At 35.3% G+C, this 24,746-nt stretch overlaps 2 protein-coding genes across 3 annotated transcripts; one reads left to right on the top strand and one right to left on the bottom strand.

Annotated features, from left to right (window-relative positions):
- Nucleotides 1-3,083: 3,083 nt before the first annotated feature.
- On the top strand, nt 3,084-11,264 carry BTF3 (basic transcription factor 3). 2 transcript variants are annotated; one of them, XM_051992339.1, is made up of 6 exons: nt 3,084-3,215; nt 3,772-3,840; nt 7,097-7,210; nt 8,592-8,793; nt 9,373-9,429; nt 10,936-11,264. In XM_051992339.1, exons 2-6 carry the CDS (start codon nt 3,772-3,774, stop codon nt 10,980-10,982), a joined length of 489 nt encoding a protein of 162 aa, XP_051848299.1. In that variant the 5' UTR covers nt 3,084-3,215; the 3' UTR covers nt 10,983-11,264. The 2 variants fall into 2 exon arrangements, with proteins under 2 accessions (XP_051848299.1, XP_051848291.1); XM_051992331.1 differs by lacking the exon at nt 3,084-3,215 and adding an exon at nt 3,337-3,441.
- A 2,443-nt stretch (nt 11,265-13,707) lies between these two features.
- LOC127544631 (low-density lipoprotein receptor class A domain-containing protein 1-like) lies at nt 13,708-23,400 on the bottom strand. Its single transcript, XM_051971367.1, has 5 exons — nt 23,373-23,400; nt 19,119-19,241; nt 16,910-17,053; nt 16,679-16,801; nt 13,708-15,405 (listed from the first exon to the last, which is right to left on the bottom strand). The coding sequence occupies exons 1-5, from the start codon at nt 23,398-23,400 to the stop codon at nt 15,269-15,271; spliced, it is 555 nt and encodes a 184-aa protein (XP_051827327.1). The 3' UTR covers nt 13,708-15,268.
- Nucleotides 23,401-24,746: the final 1,346 nt, after the last annotated feature.

Here is a 24,746-nt window from a genome sequence, read left to right as displayed (position 1 = left end):
TCTCATGCAGACATACACATTTTATCTGACATCATATATCTTACATTTAAGTTTGTGTTTTCGGGAAGTTGCTAGGCAATATGGAACCTCCCAAGTAATGTACTGAATCAGAGACTAACTTTTCACTTTCCAGTGAATAAACTGATAACTTAACTTGCTCATGGTTACATAGCTAGTAAGTGGCAGGTAGGACTCTGATTCCAAATCCATCTCTCTTTCCATTATAGGTACCAAGAAGTAAACAGTTGTTGGAATTATTTGTTGTTAAAATCAAGTTGAACAATGATTGGAGGAAAGAAATGAGCACTTATTAAGCACTTACTATGTGCCAGGTGCTGTGCATCTCAATTGATCCCTGAAACAGACCTACGAGATTATTATCTTCATTTTACCATTGAGGAAACTGAAGCAAAGAGAAGGTAAATGACTTAGCCAGGATCACACAGCTAGTAAGTGTGTGTGAGATAGATTTGAACTCAGTTCTTGCTGACTCTAAACTCACCCTTTTGCCATTCAATTTTACATGTTCACAATGAACTGATGAGTCAGGACTTGAGTCAGGCTATGAGGCTGACGGAGGTACCACAAGAAAAGAGTATACACACATGCACACACACGTATTTCAACTTCACAGAGCTTTGCAGAAAAAGGAACCTTAGAAACCATCTAGTCAACCCATTCATTTTACAGATGAAGAAACTGAGGCTCAAAGAAATTACATTAATTTATGCAAGGTTACACAGAGTTTAAAGTGACTATAAGATAATTAAAAATGTTTTCATTTCAGTTGTTAAGATGTATCTATGAAAGCTGCTTATAATAATAATGTTTTAAAGTCAACTACGATACTTCTCTAGTCAGTACCATGAAAATTATATGTATATTATGTACATATATGGTTATTTCTCATTTCTCATATGCTCTAATCAGCAACTAGTTGAAAATTAGCCTCCCAAAGAAGCACAGATTGTGGTTGCAATTTAACAAGGATTTAAAGCAAATTTCACCCTTTTCATCTGTTTAGCAGATCTAGACACAAAACAGCTTGTGTAGTAGAAGAAAACAAGGAGTGAGTACATTTTAATTTCACCTTATATAAAATTGTAGGAGCCTGAAAAATATTTGTTGTTATCCCTTACCACCTGATTTGCATTTTGAAGCTCCATATAGTTTGTTCCACAGGCACTGCTCAATGATTAGAGAGGTTAATAAAGAAAAACAGCTGTTACAACTTTGAATTTGGCTTATTAGGGTTATGATTTGAGAATGTTATTTGCACAGAAGAATCTGAATGAAACTCTAGAGACAGAAGAAAACTGGAGAAAGGAAAAATGAACTGTAACTGACACTTTAAAAAACTATCATTTTAAAAATGACAATTTCATTCAGAAAGATGAAGAAACTAAAAATAAAACATATATATATATATATATATATATATATATATATATATATATATATATATATATATAGCTTGTTAATTGGAAGCTCACCAGTTCTTTGTTAGTCTGTTTCTAGGCACAGAATCTAATTCCAGACTCTGTCTTTTGGAATTACCATCAGGATTATTCTTTGGGAAGGAATTTGTGTCTTAACATGGAGAATGCAGTGTGCTACAGTGGCAAGAAGACTTACTCTTGCCTCAGAACATCTCTGTTCAAATCCCACCTTTGATAATTTACTGTATGATTTTGGGCAAATGACCTAAGCATTGAATACATCCAAAATGAAGGATCCACAGGACTCAAAGTTCAAAAGCAATACAACAAATAATTATTTTCATACCACATAACATTACTGATTTTTAACCCCAGTTTCTCTTTGAAGAATATTTGACAATACGAAATTAATCAGTATTTGGAAAGGACGTTATTAATTTCTTTTCAAGAACCTTATATTTGGGGAAATTTTTATTTTCTACTTACCCAAAGTGGGTTGTTTTTTCCTAAATTCCAGGCAATTTTCCCAATTTAGTTAAGTTATGGTTTACTTTAACTTTGACATTTCAAGTTAGTCATTTACTCATTGTAGCTTCTGTGTTATTAGATGACAGTGAGAAAAAAAAAAAAGATAAAATGATCTCTCTACATTACTCAGAAGGCTTACATGTTGTAGCCCAGATTGCAAGAAACTTGGTCAATAGCATTTTTATCACAATTTCTTTTTACTGTCAAAATTTGAATTAGTACTGCTATTAGATCCTGTTTCAAAGTTGAGTAGAGTTAATCACCAAATCCAGTCACCTCACCTCAGGCACAAAAATCTCGTTTGGTTACAATTAGGTGATTTTTGGGGAGGTTTTCTTTGTTTTACCCCAATTCCACCAAATTTGCTTCTTAGTATCTAAGAAACTTGATTTATCTTCAAAGAGCAACTGTACTTAATAAATCAAAGGAAAAAAATGGAGGTGACTGTCTGAATCGTTTACCTGGCAAAAATCCCGCAAATTTGAACTTCCAAGTCTACAGATTTTGGCACCCATTAATTGAATGATGCCGTATTTTTATATTGAAAGGTGAGGTGAGGTGGTAGGAAGACTGCCTAATTATTTAATTTTTCTAGTGCTGGCGTTCTTAATCTGTGAACTTAAAAGTATTTTTGATAACTATATTTTAATTGATTGTTTTTGCAATCCCTATGTATTTTATTTTATGCACTTAAAAATATTCTGCCAAGAAGTTCTGGGACATAAAAAAAAAAAAAAAAGTTAAGAACTCATGGTTTAGGGAATGAGCATCTTCAAAGTGTTAGCAGCACTCCGCCTTGAAAACACAGATCTTAACTGCCTAGAGATTAATTTTAGGACCCAGCACTTCGGCAATAGGAAAAGGCGAAAGTCTCTTCGGGAGTGCGCCTGCGTAAAGACAAAGGTTCCCTGGCCGCATGCTCCCCAGCAACCCCCCAGCAAAGTCGAGCTGGGAAAACGTCACAAACTAGGAACCTAGCCAACTTAAAAAAAAAAAAAAAAAAAAAAAAAAAAAAAGGGTGGGGGTGGGGAGAGAAGGAGAGGTACTGCGCGCGCTGCAGAGCACGGGGCGGAGACGTTTCCTTCCTATCGGAGGTTGGCAGGGAAGTCGTTAGGCGTCATTTCCGGCTTCCTCTCTGGCTGCCATCTTGCTATCCCGCGTGTGTTCCCCTATCTTTGGCTCTTCTACCTGCGACCCCGCGAGTAACACCCCCGGTCATCTGCGCAGCTCCGTTTCCGTTCCGGCAAGGTACAAAAAGGCGCGGGGCCGGGGTCTGGGCGGACGGTGGTCCCCGGGAGAGCTCCCGGAAGCGAGGGCTCAGGAAGAGCGGGGAGGGAGGAAGTGAAGCAGGGAAGGGAGCCGGGGAGTCGGGCAGGCCGAGCGACCGAGCGGGGCGAGGCCGCCCCAGCACGGCTGGGCCATGTTCTCCCACCCCATGGCTCAGGGCGCGGCGGGAGGAGACCCGGAGCCGCAGGTGACGCGCAGCCTCCTCCTGCGCCGGCGGAATCTAGGGCGCCTGCCGGCTTCGGGCTGGCAGGGTCGGGCTTGGGCCTCCGCAGACTCTCAGGGGAGATGGCTGCGGCCCTTTGGCCGCGCGGGGCTTAGGGGAAGGCGAGGCCGGCGGCTGGTCCGCACGAGGGGTCAGGCCTGAGAGAGACCTTGGCCTTCATGGGCTTCGGGGAGAGCGAGACCGGCCTTCCCTCGGAGCGGGGGTGGGGTGGCAGCTGGAGCTCGGAGCTCGGTGGCCCGAAGGCCGTATTAAGTCGGGGAGAGGTCACGCTGACTCCTTTTTCTGCTTTTACAGATGAAAGAAACGATTATGAACCAAGAGAAACTTGCCAAGCTGCAGGCACAAGTGCGCATTGGTGGGAAAGTAAGTTTTTTCTAGTGTTACTACTTTGCTCAAAAAAGTCAAGGCTTTAGTAGTGCTTTTGCTTTCTTTAATGAACTTTTTGCTTGTAATTTTTTATTTTTTATTTTAACTTTATTATGGAACACTGCAGAGTCCAAATCTAAATCTGATAGCAGGGAAGCATGTTTTCCAATCTTCCTTTAGTCACTCCCCAATTGGTCAGGAACGTGGTGCCTGGCTTATAATCAATAGGCCTTTAATAAATGTTTGTGAATTGATGGAACTATATGCTAGCTCTTTGTTTTATAATTCTAAAATATCTAATGTGTTTTACTAAGAGGTTTCTCTCCTCCCCACCCTGGAAACGTGTGACAGACACTTTACCTGTTCATATCCAAACTTTATTTACTTCATCATCTGGTATAGACGTGGATATTTAATAATTTAATAAATGTTTGTTGAAAATCAGGAGAGGGATATAGCAGTTGAGATATGTCAGCTGTGTATTTGGGAAGAGGCAAGGATAAGCAAATGGGAAAATAGAAAACATCTTCTGGAAGAAGTCACTATCAGGGAAGGTTAAACTTTATTGTTTTTAATTGAGTTATACAGACAATCTTAAATTTTTCAAAGTTCACATGTAATGAAAATTCAAATTTGGGCTGCACAATTTTCTTAATTTTTTGATCTGATGGTTACTGTAGGTATTCCAGTAAATCCAACAACAATTTTTGTCAACTGTGCTACTCTTATCATCTATAAGTTGTCAGTTGAAGCTCATTTTACACTTTTGACATTTTAAGAATACAAAGAAACAACTGACAGTATTAATTTGCTACAATATTAGGAGCCTCTGCACCCTCTTTTAAAACTGTTAAAATTATTTTGGACAGCTAAGCTTAATGACTAGGACTTGAAATCAGGAAAGAACTAGGTCTTACTGACCCATGCAAGCTTTGTGACCTTGTCAAATGATTTTAAGACTAAGTTAACTGAGCAGTTGCTAACCTGTATAATTAATAGCAATACCTTACATCAGTAAGGTCCAGCTAAAAATCTACATCTATGTGTGTATTGTCTGTATAAAACCAAAAATGAGACTTCCCAAGTGAACAGGTTTTATTCTCACAATAATCGTTTAGTTCTCTAAACTAGTTAGAGTTCCCAAAGTAAGAATCATGATAATAGTTTTTATTTGTGCATTTCTGGTACATTTTTGAGATAAGGTTTCAAATGTAACAGATGTTTTGCAAGTTGAATTTGAGCCAGGATAATTGTTTTTTTTTTTCTTTGGAAAAAAATTTTCTCCCTTTATTTTGCGTCTTTCATACAGTTGGATTATGGTGTTTATAACCGTTCCTGAAAGAGTAAATTCTTAAATGTTTTTGGTCATTATATCTTGGAAAATTTAGGGGGAGAGTAGGATTAATGGGTGGTTTAACTCTGAGTTTTGGGTCCAAAAATCTAGAGGGGGGGAAGTTTTTAAATGACTGGTAGTTTGTTCCCAAATACAACAGATGGTTATAACTTTTACTTTTTAAATTGAGGATTTTCTTATATAACAATTTCACTGGACAGAAACTATCCAGTAACTTATTACTACTTAATGATATGTTGCCAATAGAATAGTGTTTGTTCTTAATTTGGTATGGTTTTCCAGGTTTTTATGCTACAGGCTTTTAAAAAATAGCAGCAGAGGTAGAGATAATCATTGATCTTAAGACATAGTTTAGAACTTCACTTAGTCTTAAGGAATGAGCTGGACCTTGAATTTAGTGATTTGATCTTAATTCTTGCATGCTGAAACTTGTGTTCCCTAAGGTTAACACCTACATATTAAAGATTGGTTGCATTTTGCACTTTTAGCAATTATTATAAGCTAGGTGTGGCTTTACATTCTCTGGGAAATTTTTCTTCAGATCTTTTTTTTTTTTTTTTTTTTTTTTTTTAATGGGACAGAGGTTGGGTGTTCTTATGCCATGGTTCTTTTAGTGTTTTCAGAATTAAATTTCTTTTATATCTTTTGATGGATAAAACTATTTAACTTTTGGGGGAAATGTAATGAGGTAGATGAATGATTTTCAGTATTGTGGTTTACAGGAATAATTGACATAAGGCATAATCTTGATAGTGTTTTTTTTTTTTAAATGAATATGTTCAATAAATATGGAAAGGTGATTTCTCCAGGCTTTTAGAAAAGTATTAGTCTTTTATTGTGGGGGAAGATGAGGTATTAACAGTAGCTAATTTTTAACAGAACTTAAAGATGCTCCAGTCTTTTCCAAAAACATCATAAAACCTAGCATTTTTGGTCAGTTTAGTGACATTGAGTTCAAATTTTTTTTTTAACTGACTAGTAAGACTTGATTACAGCATTGTATAATGCTGTGAAAAATTACTTTTGCTCTAAAGAATACATTATGATCCATTTTGTATAGAAAGGAAGTCTGTTTAAAATGGGATTGCTAGGAATAGTTTACTTAAGCTTTGTGTCCATTGCCAAGTTGAATCTGAGCCACAATGTTGAGCTCTGGTCTATCTGGCTATTTGAGGACTATCTCTTTAGCGTTAGTGCCCTGGGATAAAATAAGTATTAGGACTTGGCAGTGACATAACTATCTTTCTGGCAAAGGTTTTCAATTTTGTACTAGGATTCCCTGAGTAGCTCCTTAACACTTTTGGTTATCTGAAAGATCTTCATGTACCTTTTGCTCCTGTGCTTGTCATTTTTTTACCAGTAAATTAATCAAATTAACTTGTCTTTATATAGGACTTCCTGAGTGTTTAAACCAAATAAAGACATTCAACTTCCACTTCTCTTTTATCGCTATTTCCCCTAACCCCACTTTAGCACACTGATATTTTGTTAAAGAGTTCAAAGAAAGATCAGAAGGGAAAAGAGTTCATTTGAAAATGGTCTATGTCAGGGTCCTCAAACTCCGGCCCGTGGGCCAGATGCCACAGCTGAGGGTTATGAAGTTTCTTTATTTAAAGGCCCACAAAACAGTTTTTGTTTTTACGATAGTCCGACCCTCCGATATTCTGAGGGACAGTGAACTAGCCCCCTATTTAAAAGTTTGCAGACCCCTGGTCTATGTGATTTGGGGGGGAAGGGAGGTTGAAGCAATTGGGGTTAAGTGATTTGCCCAGGGTCATACATTGAGAAAGTGTTGTGTCTGAAGTCAGATTTGACTTTAGGACTGGTTCTCTATCTACTGTGCCAACTAGCTGCCCCTTATGATAATATCTTTAAAGACTTTTTTTTCCCCTTTTCTAGGGGACTGCTCGGAGAAAGAAGAAGGTGGTTCATAGAACAGCTACAGCAGATGATAAGAAACTTCAGTTTTCCTTAAAGAAACTAGGAGTAAACAATATCTCTGGTATTGAAGAGGTAACTTTCATGATTTTGATTTAATATTTTTCCTTTAAAAAGATAAAGGAAACAGATATAGTTTATTATGAATTCTTATTGTTTTATTTAAGGAATGTGAGTTGCCAACTACATAGAGTAATTGTTTTTGCCCCTAAAATGAGGCACAAGAGAAAATAATTCCTCCACTGGGATTATAGTCTCTTCAGGAGCTATTTAATGAAAAATTGAGATATTAATATATTAGCGTGCTGATAATTGACATGGCTTTTTATGGTCATTTAATTCTAGTCTTGAGTTATTTTTGACTTTGGATAAGTGCTGCATTAAGATTTAAATATTTTAATTTGGGAAATGTGAAAATTGCTGAATGGTTGGTAATAAAAGAAAAGCAATCCTCTCTCTCTCTCTCTCTCTCTCTCTATATATATATATATATATATATATATATATATATATATATATATATATATATATATATATATATATATATATATATATATATATATATATATATATATCCTGTCCATCTTTGTTTCAGGATCTGCCTTTTTCTTTACAAGTTCTTTACTCTCTCAAAAACTTTAACATAGAAAATTATCGTGTAATGACTTTCTATTGTAGGAGGCATTAGCTATGGCGTAAAATATCGAGCAATATTTTCTTTCTGTGTATTTTCATATTTCAAAATAGGGGAGAGATGAGAATTACAAACAAGAGTTGGGTGCCTAAATTGTATTTACTTTTTTTCCGTTTGTAAAATAGAAGTGGGCTTAAACTCCAGTGGTTGCTAGTTGTGTATTATCTAATAACTTATATTTGGTGTTCAAATGATGTAACTTTATGGTTACAAAGTACCTTACATATATATTATCTTAGTTTCTATCTGCAAGTCATCTTATGTTCTGACCTTTCCCTTCCCTCCCAGATTTCACTTTTAACTGCTTTTCTGGGACAGCATAAGACCTCCATTCCTCCATCTATCAGAATTTTATGTATGGAACTTGAGAAGGGAAAAAAGCTGTTGGCAGCAGTTTCATTCCAATAGATTGCTAGGCAGGCCCATCTAATATGATTGTTTACTTGAATATATAATAGGCAAAACTGTTAATAGAGGAGTGTTTCATAAAAAGTAATTTAATACACCAGCTGATTTTAGAGCTAAGTTCATATGTGAATATCCTTGTGGTTTGATTTATAATGTGTTTGATATTATAAAATGTCAGTGATTGGAATGTCTTGAAGGTAATGTAGCGTCTGCTGAATTTGTTTTCTGATTAAACCTTCCATTTATTAGCTTACCAATACTTAAACTTAGGGGTTTTGTTTTTGTTGTTGAAATAAAATATTTAAAGTTTTAAATTGGGCATGCCTCATTTTTTTTCTTTTAATTTTTTCACAGGTGAATATGTTTACCAACCAGGGAACAGTGATCCACTTTAACAATCCTAAAGTTCAGGCATCATTGGCAGCAAACACTTTCACTATTACAGGCCATGCTGAGACAAAGCAGCTAACAGAAATGCTCCCCAGCATCTTAAACCAGCTTGGAGCTGACAGTCTGACTAGCTTAAGAAGACTGGCAGAAGCTCTGCCCAAACAACGTAAGTTAATCATGTATTGGGAATATGAGTGGTGTAGAAGTTTTGTTTTTTTTGTTTTTTTTTTTTTAAATCCCCAAAGCATTATAAATGTGCTTTAACTTCAGAGCAGGGACTTGTCATCTTAAAATTTTAATTATGAAATAATTTCTGAGTTAATACTCTTCAAAAAATGAAGTTGTTTCCTGATCTTTACTATGACACAGTTCTACTTTGATAGAATGCTTTTTTCATACTTTTGTTCATTTGGATTTGAAGTAGGTAGGAAAAGTTATTTTACATGTTTAAACTCTGGCAGTCACTATGAGTATGAGTATTTATTTATACTTAATATAATGATGCTCAATAACAAGTAATAAATCGCTGTTGTAATTTTTTGTAATTATCAATGGACATTAAAAAAATAACAAGATTTTATCAACTTGTGCTATTATCAACTAAATGTAGAATATTGCTTGTTTCTGTTATTCATAAGGATTGGGTGAATATCTTGAATTGTTTTGTTATGTTACTAGTACTGTATTTTTTGTTTTAGGAAGATTTGAGAAAATGTAGGTAACATTTATATTGTGTGTATTACAGCTGTTGATGGGAAAGCACCACTTGCCACTGGGGAGGATGATGATGATGAAGTTCCAGGTAAGACTGTACTTGTTGAAAATTCTATTATTTATTTACATCAGAGTAAAAGGCAGTAGGCAGGGGGAGCTAGGTGGCGCAGTACATAGAGCACCAACCCTGAAGTCAGGAGAACCTGAATTCTTCAGACACTTAACACTTCACAGCTGTGTGACTTTGGGCAGTCAATTAATCCCAATTGCCTTCGCACAAAAAAAAAAAAAAAAAAAAAAAGGCAGGCTATTTCTTTAACATTAGTTCGATAAAATTAAGAGCACTGTTTCTGTGCTTTTTCATTCTAGAACCCACCATATAAGGCATATCCTTGAGGATTAGTCTATGGTTTGTTTACAAGAAAATTTAAAACCTTGGTAGAATAAATAGAATGGTAGTTTCTTTTTAGCAATATAGTAATACATGCATTTTAGTAAATTTCATAAATCAAATAAAATTTTCTTCCTAGCATATTAGTACTACAAGAGAACCATTGAATATATTTTTACATGTATTAGATTACTTGCCATCTAGGGGAGGGGGTGGGGGAAGGAGGAGAAAAATTGGAACAGAAGGTTTTACAAGGGTCAGTGCTGAAAAATTAGCCATGCATATGTTTTGTAAATAAGAGGTTTTAATAATAATAATAATAATAAAGAGAGAACCTTTGAAATGCCTCTAGTGGTCCTGGAACCAGTTTTTTTTTTTTAATAGCTTTTTATTTACAAGTTATATGCAATATGGGTAATTTTACAGCATTGACAATTGCCAAACCTTTTGTTCCAATTTTCCCCCTTCTTCCCCCTACCCCCTCCCCAGATGGCAGGATGTTAAATATATTAAAGTATAAATTAGATACACAGTAAGCATACATGACCAAACCCTTATTTTGCTGTACAAAAAGAATCATACTCTGAAGTAGTGTACAATTAGCCTGTGAAGGAAATCCAAAATGCAGGCAGGCAAAAATATAGGGATTGGGAATTCAATGTAATGGTTCTTAGTCATCTCCCAGAGTTCTTTCACTGGGTGTAGCTGGTTCAGTTCATTACTGCTCCATTGGAACTGATTTGGTCTAGAACCAGATTTTGAGAACTTTGGTTTGGTTTTGTAGGTGATCATTCATTGCTAATAAATATCACAAGTAATTTCAGTGTCTGGAAAATTAAAAAAAAAAACCATTTAAAAATAAATTTGGGTGCCTATTGGATTCTTTCTTCATAATAAAATAATACAATAATTTGTATTGCCCAGTTACAACTCTTGGAGAGTAATATAGTTTCTTCAGTTGTGATATTTCCACTGTTGGCAATAGGTTATCGACGTTTATATGTTTTATGCTTATGCCTAAATTGACTAAATTAATGTGAATAATGCTAAGTTGGTTGTAGTTGTACTTTGTGTTAAAGTCCTACTTTGTGTCTTATATGAATGATTTCATCAGATATGCTTTGGAAATTACCCCTTCATAAGATTTAGGGATAAGCTTATAAAAATATTTCCATAATGTAATGTTTTGGTTTTTTCTCCTAGATCTCGTTGAGAATTTTGATGAAGCTTCTAAGAACGAGGCAAACTGAATTGAGTATCAACTTCTGAAAGTTAAAACTTGAAAGTTATGTGGAGCTGCTATTTTATATCGTGTGACTGCTTTTTTTTCCTTTTTTCTTTCTTTGTTTTTGTTTTTGTTTACGGATCTATAGAATTAGATCTCTGATATTTTGAAGCCCATTGGACATTGCAGCTCTTTTCATTTATTGCTTATACACAATTCATTCTTTGCAGCCTAACTATGCTGAACAAACCTGGAATTAAAGTTTGAAAAAAAGGTTAATAAAATCTTTACCTAGTATACAGTTGAATTGATTTTGTTGGTATTCTAATTTGTATATGAAAGCAATATAGATTGCAGGGGGGATTGTTTTTAAGTAATATAACTGGCTATGTTCTTTATATGTTTTGTCAGATTCCCATATATTTTAGCAAAGTTATGAAAATTTTTAGATGCCTCTAGATTTAAGTTAAATTTAGCTGGTTGGAATGTTTTATGTGAAGAGGAGAGAGAAAAAATGTTGGCTTGGAGTTTGTGGTAAAGCTATTTTTTTTCCTCTTGCCTAATGATTTGAAGCACTTAGAACAAAATAGTTTGTCACATTTATCTCTCATGGTGAATTTATGTATAGAAATAATAGTATAATGTGCTCTCATGGAAAAAGAATATAACCAAATTTTTCTTAAAAAGTCCATAAAAAATCTACTTGTTCCATTTTGTGGCAGATTAACTTTGTCACATTTTGATTGGGTTTCATAAATTAAAGCAGTTATATGAGGTTTTTAGCTCTTCTAGTGTTTTGTTTTGTTTTTTTAATACACGTTGTAGTTTTTAAAAAGACTTTTTTATTATAGCTTTTTATTGACACAACATATCCATGGGTAATTTTTCAACATTGACCTTTGCAAACACTTCTGTTCCAATTTTTCCATTCCCCCCCAGATGGCAGGCAGTCTCATACATGTTAAATATGTTAAAGTATATCTTAAATACAATATACCTGCACATATTTATATAGTTCTCATGTTGGCACAAGAAAAATCAGATTTAGAAAGGTAACCTGGGAAGAAAAACAAAAATGCAAGCAGTCCACACTCATTTCCCAGTGTTCTTTCGCTGGGTGTAGCTGGTTCTGTTCATCGCTGATCAATTGGAACTGAATCAGGAGCCTCTCATTGCTGAAGATAGCCACTTCTATCAGAATTGATCCTCATATAATATTCTTGTAGCATATAATGATCTCCTGGTTCTGCTCATTTCACTTAGATTAGTTCATGTAAGTCTCTCCAAGCCTCTCTGTATTCATCCTGCTGGTCATTTCTTACAGAACAATAATATTCCATAACAGTCATACACCATAATTTACTCAATCTCCAATTGATTCATTCAATTTCCAGTTTCTAGCCAACATGAAAAGGACTACCACAAACATTTTTGCACATCTGGGTCCCTTTCCCTCCTTTAAGATCTCTTTGATCCAGCAGTGTTACTACTGAGTTTATATCCCAAAGGATATGCACAGTTTGATAACTTTCTGAGCATAGTTCCAAATTGCTCTCCAGAATGGCTGGATGCATTCACAACTCCACCAACAATGTATCTATGTCCCAGTTTTCCCGCATCCCCTCCAACAGTCATCATTATCTTTTCTGCCATCTTAGCCAATCTGACAGGTGTATAATGGTATCTCAGAGTTGTCTTAATTTGCATTTCTTTAATCAGTAATGATTTGGAACACCTTAAAAAAGATTTTTTAATAGTATTTTATTTTTTCGCTTACAAGTAAAGATAGTTTTCAGTATTTACTTTTTGTAAATTTTTGAGTTGCAAATTTTTCTTTTCCTTCCCAGACAATCTGATATAGAGTATCTGTGTAGTTATGTTAAACATATTTCCATGTTGGTCATGTTATTAAAGTCAGGACAAAAGATAGGAAAAGCTAAAGAAAAAGGTGAAAATAGGATACTTCAATCAATGTTCAGTTTTCCGTAGTTCTCTCTGGAGACTGATGGCATTTTCTGTCAATCTATTTGAATTGTCTTGGATTACTGCATTACAGAGAAGAATTTAGGGCATATCAGTTAATTATCACACAGTCTTGCTGTTAATGTCTGTGTACCATGTTCCCCTAGTTCTGTTGAGTTCAGTTTTTTTTTAAAATTTTAATAATAATTTAAAAATATTTTTCTAATCACTTGTAAAGATAGTTTTTAACATGTATTTTTGTAAGATTTTGAGTTCATGCTAAGTACATGCAGGTCCTTGTCCCTTTTTTATTATTTGTTTGGGATACAGACCCAATAATAACACTGCTGGGTGCAGTTTTATAACCTTTTGGGCATGATTCTAAATTGTTTTCCAGAATGGCTTGCTCAGTTCACAACTCTACCAATAATATATTAGGTTCCCAATTTTCCCACGTCCAATTCAACATTAATCATTATCATCTGCCAGCTAATTTGATAGGTGTGATGTAGGATCTTAGTTTAAATTTGCATTTCTCTAATAAATGATTTAGAGCATTTTTTCTTATGACTATGGATGGCCTTAATTTATCTGAAAAATCTTCACATTCTTTGACCATTTATCAAATGAGAAAATGACTTACATTCTTATAAATTTGATTCAATTGTATTTTAGAAATGACCCTTATCAGAAATACTGCATTAGGGTAGCTTAAAACATTTTCTTTTTAACATCAAAAAACTAATAGGAATACTTAAAATTTAAGAACTGGTTCTATTAATCTAATAAGTATTTAATGGATAGAAACATATGATCTTTCAGGAAAGTGACACTATTAATTTTGGTAAATTATTCACAGTGAGCAAATCCATCCATTGAATCTTTTTAAGCACAAAGTACTAAGTTCGTGAGAAGTTTATATCCTTATTGGGAAATAATGTGTTATTTTTTTTTTTAAGGGAGGGATGCTTATGTTCTAGCAGAATTAAAAAGTTTAGAAAATGGAGAGATTGTTTTAGAATCTAGGAGACCCACTCCTTTGTTTTCACATGCTTTAAAAGTACAACTGTTCTCTCTACTATTGTATCCTACAAAAGTGTGAGTTTTAAAAAATTATTCCTTTATTAGAAGTTTGAAAATTACAACCTGTGGGGTTGTGTGGGGAGGAGTTTGTTCCTAAAAGTCTATAAAGATGTTACCAGGGATAAGGTAAAAAATAACTTCCCTAAAAGTAGTTTCCCAGTAGTTTTCTGTTACAAGTTTTGTCTCCTTCAGTCAACAAATATTTGAGAACCTTCTGCAAACTGCTACCTATTCTCACCCTTAAAGCAGTAATTATCCTAACAAATTTAGCTCCCAAATTAGTAGGTATCCAAATGTCAGATTCTGTTAAACCCAGAATGAATCTTGTGTCTTTTGCTTTGTGTTGTTTACTCACATGTGGAATGCCAGTTTAATTGTAGTCTAAATTTTTAAAAAAATTTAAATGAAGTTTCTGACCACTTGTTACTTTCCAACCCTATTTATAAATAAGCACAAAATTCTTGGCCAATTATATCTCATAACAAACTATTACAGGACAATTAGCAACAGATGACTACCCAAATATAGCAATACCCTCATGCTATCCCAGAGTTCTCAAGCATTCTAGGAGCTTTTCTAAATAATTGTCCTATTTATCCTTTTTTCAAGACTGGATAACTAAATTACATCTCATAGATTGGATTGCCACAACTCATTCAAAATACATGTCTTTAGTAGATCCTTATGAAGTGAGTAGTTATAGGAATTTTAAGACATGGCAAGTAGTTGGGTATAGATACAGTTTGGAGTTAGTGGATACTTAGAATCGATTTCTGGTTATTTTGTGTTCAGTACATTATACCTTATTTGAATTTGAATTCCTATGTCTACAATTACTGAAATAGACTAAATTTCTTTAGGTTCCTTTCGTCTTGGAAGAATTATAAAATTAAGACATTTGGTATGCCTCTTCCAAGTAAAAGAATTTCTTTGGGTTTAACTATATATCTTTTTGGGACTGAATTAGCCAGACAGTATATGGAATTGGATGATCCTTTTACTTGAATTGTGTTAGTAGAAGAAAATTCTTATTAATGACTAAGTATTAGTGATGGAATCTTAACATTTTTCAAATGTTACACTGTATTATATGGTCTGGATCAGTCTCCAGAAATGAACTCCAGCAGTTAAAAACAAGACTCATGTATTTGTGTATTCATTTGTTTAGGAAATCTTTTAAACATAGAACTTTTTTTTTTTAAGTCTTGCTGATTTGGAAACAAAGTTTTGGCTTTCTAGAAGTCAGAGATGGGTGGGATTAATCTTTTACACACATGTATTTTCATCACTCCAGTCAGCACAGTCTTGTATGCCATCTTTGCAGCGCACTTTGGGGATGCAGTCACAATCAGCAAAGAAAACTGTATTGCACCTCCAGCCTGAACAGATTGGGCACTGCAAACCTGTAGATAATTAGCTTATTTTAAAATGTTTATCCAGTGTTCAAGTAGATTAAAATTCAGGCTTAAAGACAGCTGGAAAAGAAATACCTCAGAGATTTAGGGTGTATTAGTAAAAACTAATAACTGCAACTGTCTGCCAAATATTACACACTTTTGGGTAAAATAATTGGTGTTGTGAACAAAAAGCTAAATTGAAGAATATATTCAACTTTAAAAAGTGTCCTGATTTATTATACAAACAAGGAAAAACCACTATATTTATATTTAATAGACATTGGAAAGAGGAGCAAACAAGTAGTCCTAAATTTGTGTGTGTGTGTGTGTGTGTTTTGCTAAGGCAGTTGGGGTTAAGTGACTTGCCCCGGGTTACATAACTACTTGGAAGTGTTAAGTGTCTGAGGCCAGATTTGAAGTCAGGTCCTCCTGACTTCAGGGCCATTGCTCTGTCCACTGGGCCACTTAGCTGCCCCAAGCGCTATGTTTTAAAAGCTTTTAATGATCAAAGCAGCTATGTTCCACTTATTTCAACTCCCAAGGAAGTGATTTTATAGCTCCACATTCATAAGAACAAAGAATTTTCAGGAACTTGGAATGTTTTGCCAACACCTATTACTTCATGATGGTCAAGACCAAGATGAAATTGTGTTATTTCATTTATGGTTTGGGGGTCTTTTTTTTTTTTTTTAAATCTTTTCCAGAGAAAAAAATTTCTACTCAGTCATCAGACATTTAATAATCTTTGTAGAGAAGTTTGGGGGAAAGAGGGGAGGAGTGAGAATGGTAATGGTAAAGTCCAAGGTAAATGAACATTAGAAAAGGGCAGAAACTTTCAGAATTCCTCCTAACTTTTACCTAAAATGAAATTATAAATTGACAGAACTTGGATCTAAGGAGGTTACAGTAATTTGCTGAATGTCATATAAGGATAGGCAAAGGCAAATTTGATCTAGGTCCTCTGAGTCCATAGCCACTTTCTACCCATTATACTTGGAATTATAAATTGAGTTCCGGCTTAAAAAGAGGGGAAGGACTTACTGTTTTCAGCTCACATGCAGCCTTTGTCCTAATCTCTTAACTCTAAAACTGGCTGAACCTGCTCCATGGCTGTATCAGTTTGCTTGGTTCATCTGTTAATTTGCATTGAATTTTGTACAAGAAATGACTGATGAACTTGACAATTTATGAGTGGAAATGTCTAAGGAAGGTTTTTAGGGAGTTGAATAAATGGAGTTCTGCTAGCCCTTTGACACAAATTAAGCATCTTCATTTTTACCTGATTCATCTGAACAATCTCCACAATCATTTCTCATGTCGCAAACTTTGTCTATGTAAGTCCATGACTTCTGGTTAGGGCACTTAAATAGCAGGTTTTGAGGTAGACTGCTGGGCATTTGACCTGTTTCAGACAAACATGTTAATTCTAGGGTGTGAAAATTATGTAGTTAGTAGAGTTTTAGTGATTAATAGCAGATATATTTCAGTCTAGAGTTTTGTATCGTCTCACCACAATATGCTGTGGATTCATCTTCTCCATGATTGCAGTCTAGCTTTCTATTACAAAGCAGGGATGGTGGTAAGCAGGTGGTGAGATCATCACACAAAAAGCCAAGCTGCTTTGAAGCTGTTTGACATCGTCGGTATGATGGGCCTAGAGAAGTTGTAAAAAAGTATTATTGGTATCATCTTTGAATAACTATGCATCTACTCTATACATCTTAAGTTTGGGAACCCAGAGTTCCACTGCCTTCCTGCAGTGTCTGAAACGCCTCGGGGTAACTTTGTGCACAGTGCAAACACACACACACACCTGCTTAGCCAGACCTCATAGGATCATAGATTTAGAGTTCTTCCCTTGACAGAACTTGGATCCAAGGTTAAATAATTTGCTGAATGTCATGTAAGGATGGGCAGAAGCAAACTTGATCTAGGTCCTCTGAGTCCATAGCCACTTTCTACACATTATACCTTGAATTTTTTTTCTCCATCTGTGCACTCAAGGTCTACTGGGGCATATGTTTTTCTTTGGTTTGAGCTTATATTTCTTGGTAAATGGATAGCTTTTGCCTATTATGAGTCTAAGCTGGAATCCTAGAGATGTGTTGTTTGGGTTCTGCTCTTAACTAACTGCACAACATATAACTCAATATATCTGTTCTTTACCCATCATAAAAGGATAAAATATTACATTTGGAGGAATATTATGAGGATCAAGTACTTTGACACTTAAGCTATTTTCTAATATTCACAGACTCTGCTTGCCTTCTTGAGGGACAGACAGTTTGATGGTAATCATATTAGTAATATTCAGAATACCTATTTCAAGGTTAATAGACATTTGATGAAGATTTATCCTCTGTCTTTTAACATTTTATTCCAGACTCATTTGACATTTAAGGGACAAAGAACACCATAGCTTAGATCTCATGGACACGAGATACTCATTCCCATTATAGAGACAAGGGCATATTTATCTGAGAATATAAAATTCCCCCAGTATTATTAATACTGTATTGGTATGCATCTGTAACAATGGCCATTGAATACTTGTTCATTGATCAATTAATTGATTATTAGCAATAGAAGTACATAAGCTGAAATAGTAAGCTTTGAATCAATTTTCTATACTGTTAAAAATCTGTTCTATTTTAGGTAGTTTATGTAGCATTAGCTCTCCATATATAAAGCAACCCATATTCACTAGGGACTAAACTTCAGTGTATACTCATTCATACCTACATAGGACAATAACACTCTTTGAATTCTTCTTGAAATGATTATAAGAAAAAAAATTGCCCAAGCCAAAAAAGTGCTTGAGAAGCAGGCCTAAAAATAGTCTGCAAAGTCTTTGCAGAAAACAATTCTAAAAATATCAGTGGTTCTACCTGCAACCATGGATTTGCTGACTGAACAAGATACTGATTTTACTCATTTTCTGATTAGATGTTGCAGCTTGGTAAGTGAGCAGTCCACAAATATTAGGCTGGAAAGAACTATATTAAATTGCACTTTTAAATTCTGTAATAGTTTATTATATTAATACATTTGATTGGGTCAATCTCCTAGTATTTAGTTTTGAGTATACTGGAATAAATGTGTTCTCCTCGAAGACTGAGTAACATTGAATGTAAACGTGGAGGCAGTTAGTGGCACAGTGAATAGAATATTAGGTTTGAAGTAAGGAAGACCTGAATTCAAAACTGCACATAGATTATGTGACTCTAGGTAAGTCGCTCGTGTTTTTCTCAATTTCTTCAATAGTAAAATGGGGATAATAATAGTGCCTGCCATCAAATGAGATGATGTTTATAAAAAATATCTAGCACAGTGCCTGGCACATAGTTAATTATATAAATACTTATTTACTTCCCCAATTGGGGCCAATGGTGGCTGTCTGGAACCCCTTTAAAAAAATCTACCTTAAGAGATGTTGAGGAAGAAATCTAAGCTAACTCCTCAGATATATACCACATGAATTTTAGCCCTAGGAAGGATTAAGTGATTTGTCTCAAGACATAGGTAACAGTCTTTCCATATTTTACATCATAGATTTCTTCTTAAGATTTTGAATACTTCCCTCCTTAGCCTCAGTATACATATCTTAATTCTTATCTACTCCCTAAAGGGACTACAAGTTTAGGGCAGTATTTTGTCCTTCTGTAAAACCATGTGCTCCACAAACTTGGGTGATCATGTCATACATATGAGACACATACTTGTAGGTTTCACAGGTATTCCAAAGATAACTGAGAGACTCAGCACAGCTGCGATACTGCCGAGAAAAAGGAAGGCCACACAGGTAATGAGGAGGTACCTCTTAGTGGAAAAGTGTCGGTTTTCTGTTACACAAACAGAATGACAATCATTAAGCTACTCCAAAGACAGACACTTGGCACAGGATTATTAACAATACTGAGGAATTTGTGATTGCTCCTCCTATTTAAAGGTGACTGGGTCCTAACTAAAAGTCAGCTCTTCTCCCCTTCCCCCAAATTTCTTCATGTGCCCTATGATGATCTTACAGGCTTCCTGTAAGATCATTCCTTCTGATGTAGCTTCTCTCTGATTGGTTCATCTATACCTCTGGGGAAGCCAGTGAACTACTTTAATTACCATTCCATCATCCCTTCCTCCCTCCAACTGGTGGGTTAGTTAGGGAATACTCTTGGAGAAATGACACCCATTCTCACCCAAAAAAAGAAAAACCGCAGTGACTCAACAAACACGAACAGTAGAGCCAAGTTCACGTTTTGTTTTGCCTGGGCATAAACCCAGTATTGTAGGTCAGCCAAGCAGTGGAGGTGACATCCTGTAATATTTATAGTGTGCTACAGAGCCTTAGGGAGGGGAGAAGGAGTGAAACCTCTTTTAATAGTTAATGCATGAAATAAATTCACAGATGATAAGTTTAGGTTTATAAAGATAATGTATATACTATATGATTAGTGATATTTTGAGATTGAATGCAATAAAACAATATAATAGAATATAATAAATAAGCATCTTAGGATCAAAACCTGCCTCAGTAGTTCTTGTACTTCCTAATTACACATGAATAGCACCTTCTTGTTGTTAAGTCATTTTAGTCATGCCTGACTCTTCATTACCCCATTTGGTGGTGGGGGTTTTTTTTTGGCAGAAATACTGGAGAGAGACATTATTTCCTTCTCTAGTTCATCTGACAGATGAGGAAACTGAGGTAAACAATGGTTTGCTTGAGGTCATATAGGAAAAAGTGTGTGAGGTTGGGTTTGAACTCAAGATGAGATTCTGACTCTGCACTATGCCTCCACCTAGCTACTCTGAGTAGCCCAAAGGAGGTACTTTTATATGTTTCTTTTTTTTATTAAAGCTTTTTAATTTTCAAAAAAATATGCATGAATAATTCTTCAACATTAATCTTTGCAAAACTTTGTGCTCCAATTTTTTCCCTTCTCCCATCCCTTCTCCTAGATAGCAAGTAATCTAATATATGTTATACATGGTAAAAAAATATATGTTAAATCCAATGTATGCACACATATTTATACAATTCTCTTGCTGCACAAGAAAAATCAAATCAAAAAGGAAAAAAAATGAGAAAGAAAATAAAATTCAAGCAAACAACAACAAAAAGAGCTAGAATGCTATGTTGTGGTCCACAATCATTTCCCATAGTTCTCTCTCTGGGTATACATGGCTCTCTTCATCACAAGGTCATTGGAACTGGTCTGAATCACCTCATTGTTGAAAAGAGCCACGTCTATCAGAATTGATCATCGTATGATCTGGGAGTGAGTGACACTTAGAGGAGCCTGGAATGGAAGCCTGGAAAATCTCAAAAGTGGAAAAGGGACAGCAGAGATCATCTAATCCAACCCGAAACCAGATGAGTATCTCCTGTATGTAGCACACCTGACTTCTAGACCTGGGATCAGAAAGACTGAAAACAACAGCAAAAAATAGCTATGTTGAGTTCTGTGCTGTGATCTGTGCATGCTAAGAAAGACAAAGGTAGTTCCCTGTTCTCACACTGTAAGGGGGAAGAAAATCTATAAACATCTACGTACAAACAAGCTATAGTCAGGATTTTAAAAATTGGAGATAAACATCCAAAGGCTCTAGGTTTTCATAAGGGGGATAGAGGAAAGCTTTCCCTAGAAAGCAGGGTTCCTAAAGGAAGCCAGACACTGGGCTTGGCACTGAGAAAGCACTTAAATGCTCAATGATTCATAGTGCATGGCATTTTGGGCTGATTAACTGGGTCTATGATATCCTGTGTTGGGTATATACTTAAGGCTTATTGCATACTTTATCTTGTTATTTCAAAACATTCAAATATTCAATTTGATCAGTGAAAGAATTCCACCCAATCATTTATACTCTTCACTAATGCATGATTGCCTAGGGCCTATAAGACAGTTGAGTCATCTGACTATTGACAACCTCTGTCCCTTTGTCTCTGTCTCTTTCTGTGTCTCTGTCTGTCTTTTTGTCTCTCTGTGTTTTTCTTCTTTGCATGTGTATGTTTTTCTACCTCAGTCTCTGTTTCTGTCTTTGTGTGTGTATCTATATCTTTATGTTTCTCTATGTGAATTTCTTTGTCTCTTTGTCTCTATGTGTTTCTGTCTCTATGTCTCTGTGTCTCTGTCTCTGTCTATGTATTTCTCTCTGTCTTTATCTCTTTGTGTCTCTGTGTCTGTATTTTTCTCTTTCTTCTATCTCTGTCTCTCTCTCTTCTCTTCTCATCTTTCTTCCTTTCTTTCTATGTGATTTAATCACCTTAAGGAAGTCCTCATATTTAAGCTCTCTCCTCTGATAATACACACACACACACACACACACACACATATGTATATATATATATATATATATATGTCATTCACACCATATATTCTTAGAGAGTTGCCTCGGAGGATATAATATAAACACAAGATGGAATAGTGTGTCAATGCATTAGTTTCACTTGCTTAACTGTTTTTGTTACAAAGCTGAGGTAGAGGTAGAGATAAATATAGAAATGCTGTTTTTTTTTTTTAAGTACTTTAAAAAAAAAGTTCCTTTTCAGACATTGAAATTACTCATTATGGAGCTCTATTTTTAAGCCCTGAAGAGGTTGCATGATAGTAGAAGTTGGTAGATTTGAGAGTCATAGAGACCTGGGTTCAGATGCTGTTTTTATATTTATTGTGTGACCACAGGAATGTCAGCTAACACATCATTAAAGGAAAGATGACACACTCTTGATACTTATCTCATGGAATTGTTTTAACACAAGCAAGTTAATGTATATAAAGTACTATAAAATTTTAAAAAATAAAATAAATCCACACAAATGATTAGCATTTCTACATATTACTAACAAAGCCCCAAAGCAAGAAATAGAGATACTCCATTTATATTAACCATAGACAATATAAAATATTTGAGAATCTGCCTGCTAAAACAAACCCAAGAACTATACAAATACAATTCTAAAACACTTTTTAAACAAATAAATTCAGATCTAACCAATTGGAAAAATATCAATTGCTCGTGGATAGGCTGAGCTAATATAATAAAAATGATAATCCTACCTAAATTAATCTACTTATTCAATGTCATGTCAATCAGACTGCCAAGAAATTATCTTATAGAGCTAGAAAAAGTTAATTTTCAAAGAGTCTTGGGAAACTGAGAAAAGCTTTCTTTAGAAGGCGATGGAAAATGGCAAAATCAGGAAAAGCTTTTTTTAGGAGGTGGCTTATAAACTAAACTTTGAAGGAAGTTATGGCTTCTAAGTTATAGGAAGGAAGTTAAGAAGAAAGTTAAAGGAAATCATCATTTTAAGTTTCTTTTTCTTTTGACAAGGCAATTGGGGTTAAGTGATTTGCCCAGGGTCACACAGTATCTGAAAACAAATTTGAACTCAGGCCCTTCTGATCCACTGTACCTTCTAGTTGCCCCAGTTTTAAGTTTTTATTCACTGCCTCACATCAATATTATACTCAATGTATCTATCTCTCCTTTACCTATCTGAGTCATGTACATTTATTTTCCTTATAAGATTTGTATATCTCTGAATAATTTTCCATTTTGATAGTATCAGCAATTGACCAGATCCCAACCTCCTAAACCTCACACTCTTGCATCTATCTATTCCTGTATATACTATAATCTTCCTGGGCTAGATACTAGCATAATATATGATGTTTTTCTTCAATTTTGCTAGCTCTGGATGACTGGCAAGCCAAGTATCTGACTTCAACAGCCACAGTAACATTTATAATGGTTGGCAGGATGGTTCTTGTGATCAAGGATTGCTAAGTTTGATCAAAGTGTTTCCTCCAATTCTGAATCAGTCAGATTCACCTCACATGGACCTCAGAAGTTTCTAAGACTCTGTTCGCTTTTACTTTTCTAGCATGGCACTAGGTCATCAATCAAATGAGGATTGCAGAGGCAGAGAACATAGGGAAAGCACTTTGTCTGGTGATCCATGCTGACAATACTTGTCTGTAGAGCTAAATCTCCTGACATTGTTCAATGGGGCCCATTCAGTATAGTCTAAACTGACTCTGAATAAAAATAAATTCGTGAATTAGCTGGGATCATAAAAGTGCACCTTACTGTGATCGGTTTTTTTGACTTGTTGCTTATAAAATTATTTAAGCACCTCTTCATTCTTTCTTGGGCAAAAGGATAGTGGACAACTGATTTGGGACCACTCAAACTTGGAACCAAGTATTGGGTGTGATTGCATCCCCATTCCAAATTTCTCCATAGGAGAACCATTCAAATATGGCAACATCCTCTGTACAGGGGTCACTTAGGAGACAGTGAGAAAGCCAATTCAAGTCCACTGAGGCCAGTAATCTCATCCAATGGACCATCTGTCCAACATCCATTGCCCCCAACTAGTGGTGGTCAATTCACTTCTCCCATTCTATATAGAGATGATAAAGAGCTTCAATGTTGGCTTTTTGAGGGAGTTATAGTGATTTTTTATCATCCTTTTTGATTGTTCTATGCAAAATGCTGAGGGTACTCTTGGGGAACCACACCATTCTTAAAATGAAGAGAGATAAAAAGATAAAACTATTCACTCTAAGAAACTTATTTCAGGATGCTAGATGGATCTATTAGGCCAAATCAGAGATCATATTGAGTATCACATCGTAGGAACCTCATAGGTATGCTGAGGTAGAAACAGAAAAGTCCTCTGATATCACAAGAATCACTTGGTTTTGAACCTGGATTTAGGTGATGGGTACTTACTTTTTTTAAGCTGAGTGTTAGTAGGAATACACATTTTATCCCATTAAAATGTAGCCCTATAGAAGTGTCAACCTCATTTGTATTTTCCAGAATTTTAAAAGAGAGTCTAAGGTGTCAGTCAATAGCCAAAATATTGATTATCCTGCCATGTAGTTCATAAGCTAACACAGAGCTCATCATGCTGAGAATTATCAGTCCCAGAGGTAAGCTGAAAACTATGGAGCTGAAGGGGCAATCTTGCATTCAGGACTCAGAGAAAAACCATCCTTGGAATGGATAGAGGTTTTATTGTCCTGGTAGAGTGACTGTATTACATTAATAACCTCATCATGCAAGCTGGCCCATTTCAGGGCCAGCCAGATGGAACTGTGGGGCGCTGAGCCAAATGTATTTGTCATATCCAACAAAGCCACTCCACAAATTCCCTTTTTATTTTTGGCATCTTCCAAGACAGTCTGTAGCAGGGAATTATGTTACATCAACCAGCAGTTGGCGTGAAGCCCTTCTGATATCTGCTGATGAATCCTTTCTTACTACCCCAGTCCCCTAGTCTTTTTAATTGAACCAAGACATAAGATATTGAGTACAGTTTTATTTAAGGTTATGGG

Source organism: Antechinus flavipes, chromosome 1 (genome assembly GCF_016432865.1).
Source record: "Antechinus flavipes isolate AdamAnt ecotype Samford, QLD, Australia chromosome 1, AdamAnt_v2, whole genome shotgun sequence".
NCBI classification, from domain to species: Eukaryota; Metazoa; Chordata; class Mammalia; order Dasyuromorphia; family Dasyuridae; genus Antechinus; species Antechinus flavipes.
This window is presented reverse-complemented; position numbering and strand designations above follow the sequence as displayed.

What these genes read in the sequence shown, in the direction of transcription:
- BTF3 (XM_051992331.1), top strand. Translation starts at nt 3,388, where the DNA reads ATGTTCTCCCACCCCATGGCTCAGGGCGCGGCGGGAGGAGACCCGGAG. An exon ending in GAGGAGACCCGGAGCCGCAG is followed by an intron (nt 3,442 to 3,771) that starts GTGACGCGCAGC and finishes CTGCTTTTACAG; the next exon opens with ATGAAAGAAACGATTATGAA. An exon ending in AGAAGCTCTGCCCAAACAAC is followed by an intron (nt 8,794 to 9,372) that starts GTAAGTTAATCA and finishes TGTGTATTACAG; the next exon opens with CTGTTGATGGGAAAGCACCA.
- LOC127544631 (XM_051971367.1), bottom strand. Translation starts at nt 23,400, where the DNA reads ATGTCAGGAGATTTAGCTCTACAGACAA. An exon ending in AGATTTAGCTCTACAGACAA is followed by an intron (nt 19,242 to 23,372) that starts GTATTGTCAGCA and finishes TTTGTGTAACAG; the next exon opens with AAAACCGACACTTTTCCACT. An exon ending in AATACCTGTGAAACCTACAA is followed by an intron (nt 17,054 to 19,118) that starts GTATGTGTCTCA and finishes CAACTTCTCTAG; the next exon opens with GCCCATCATACCGACGATGT.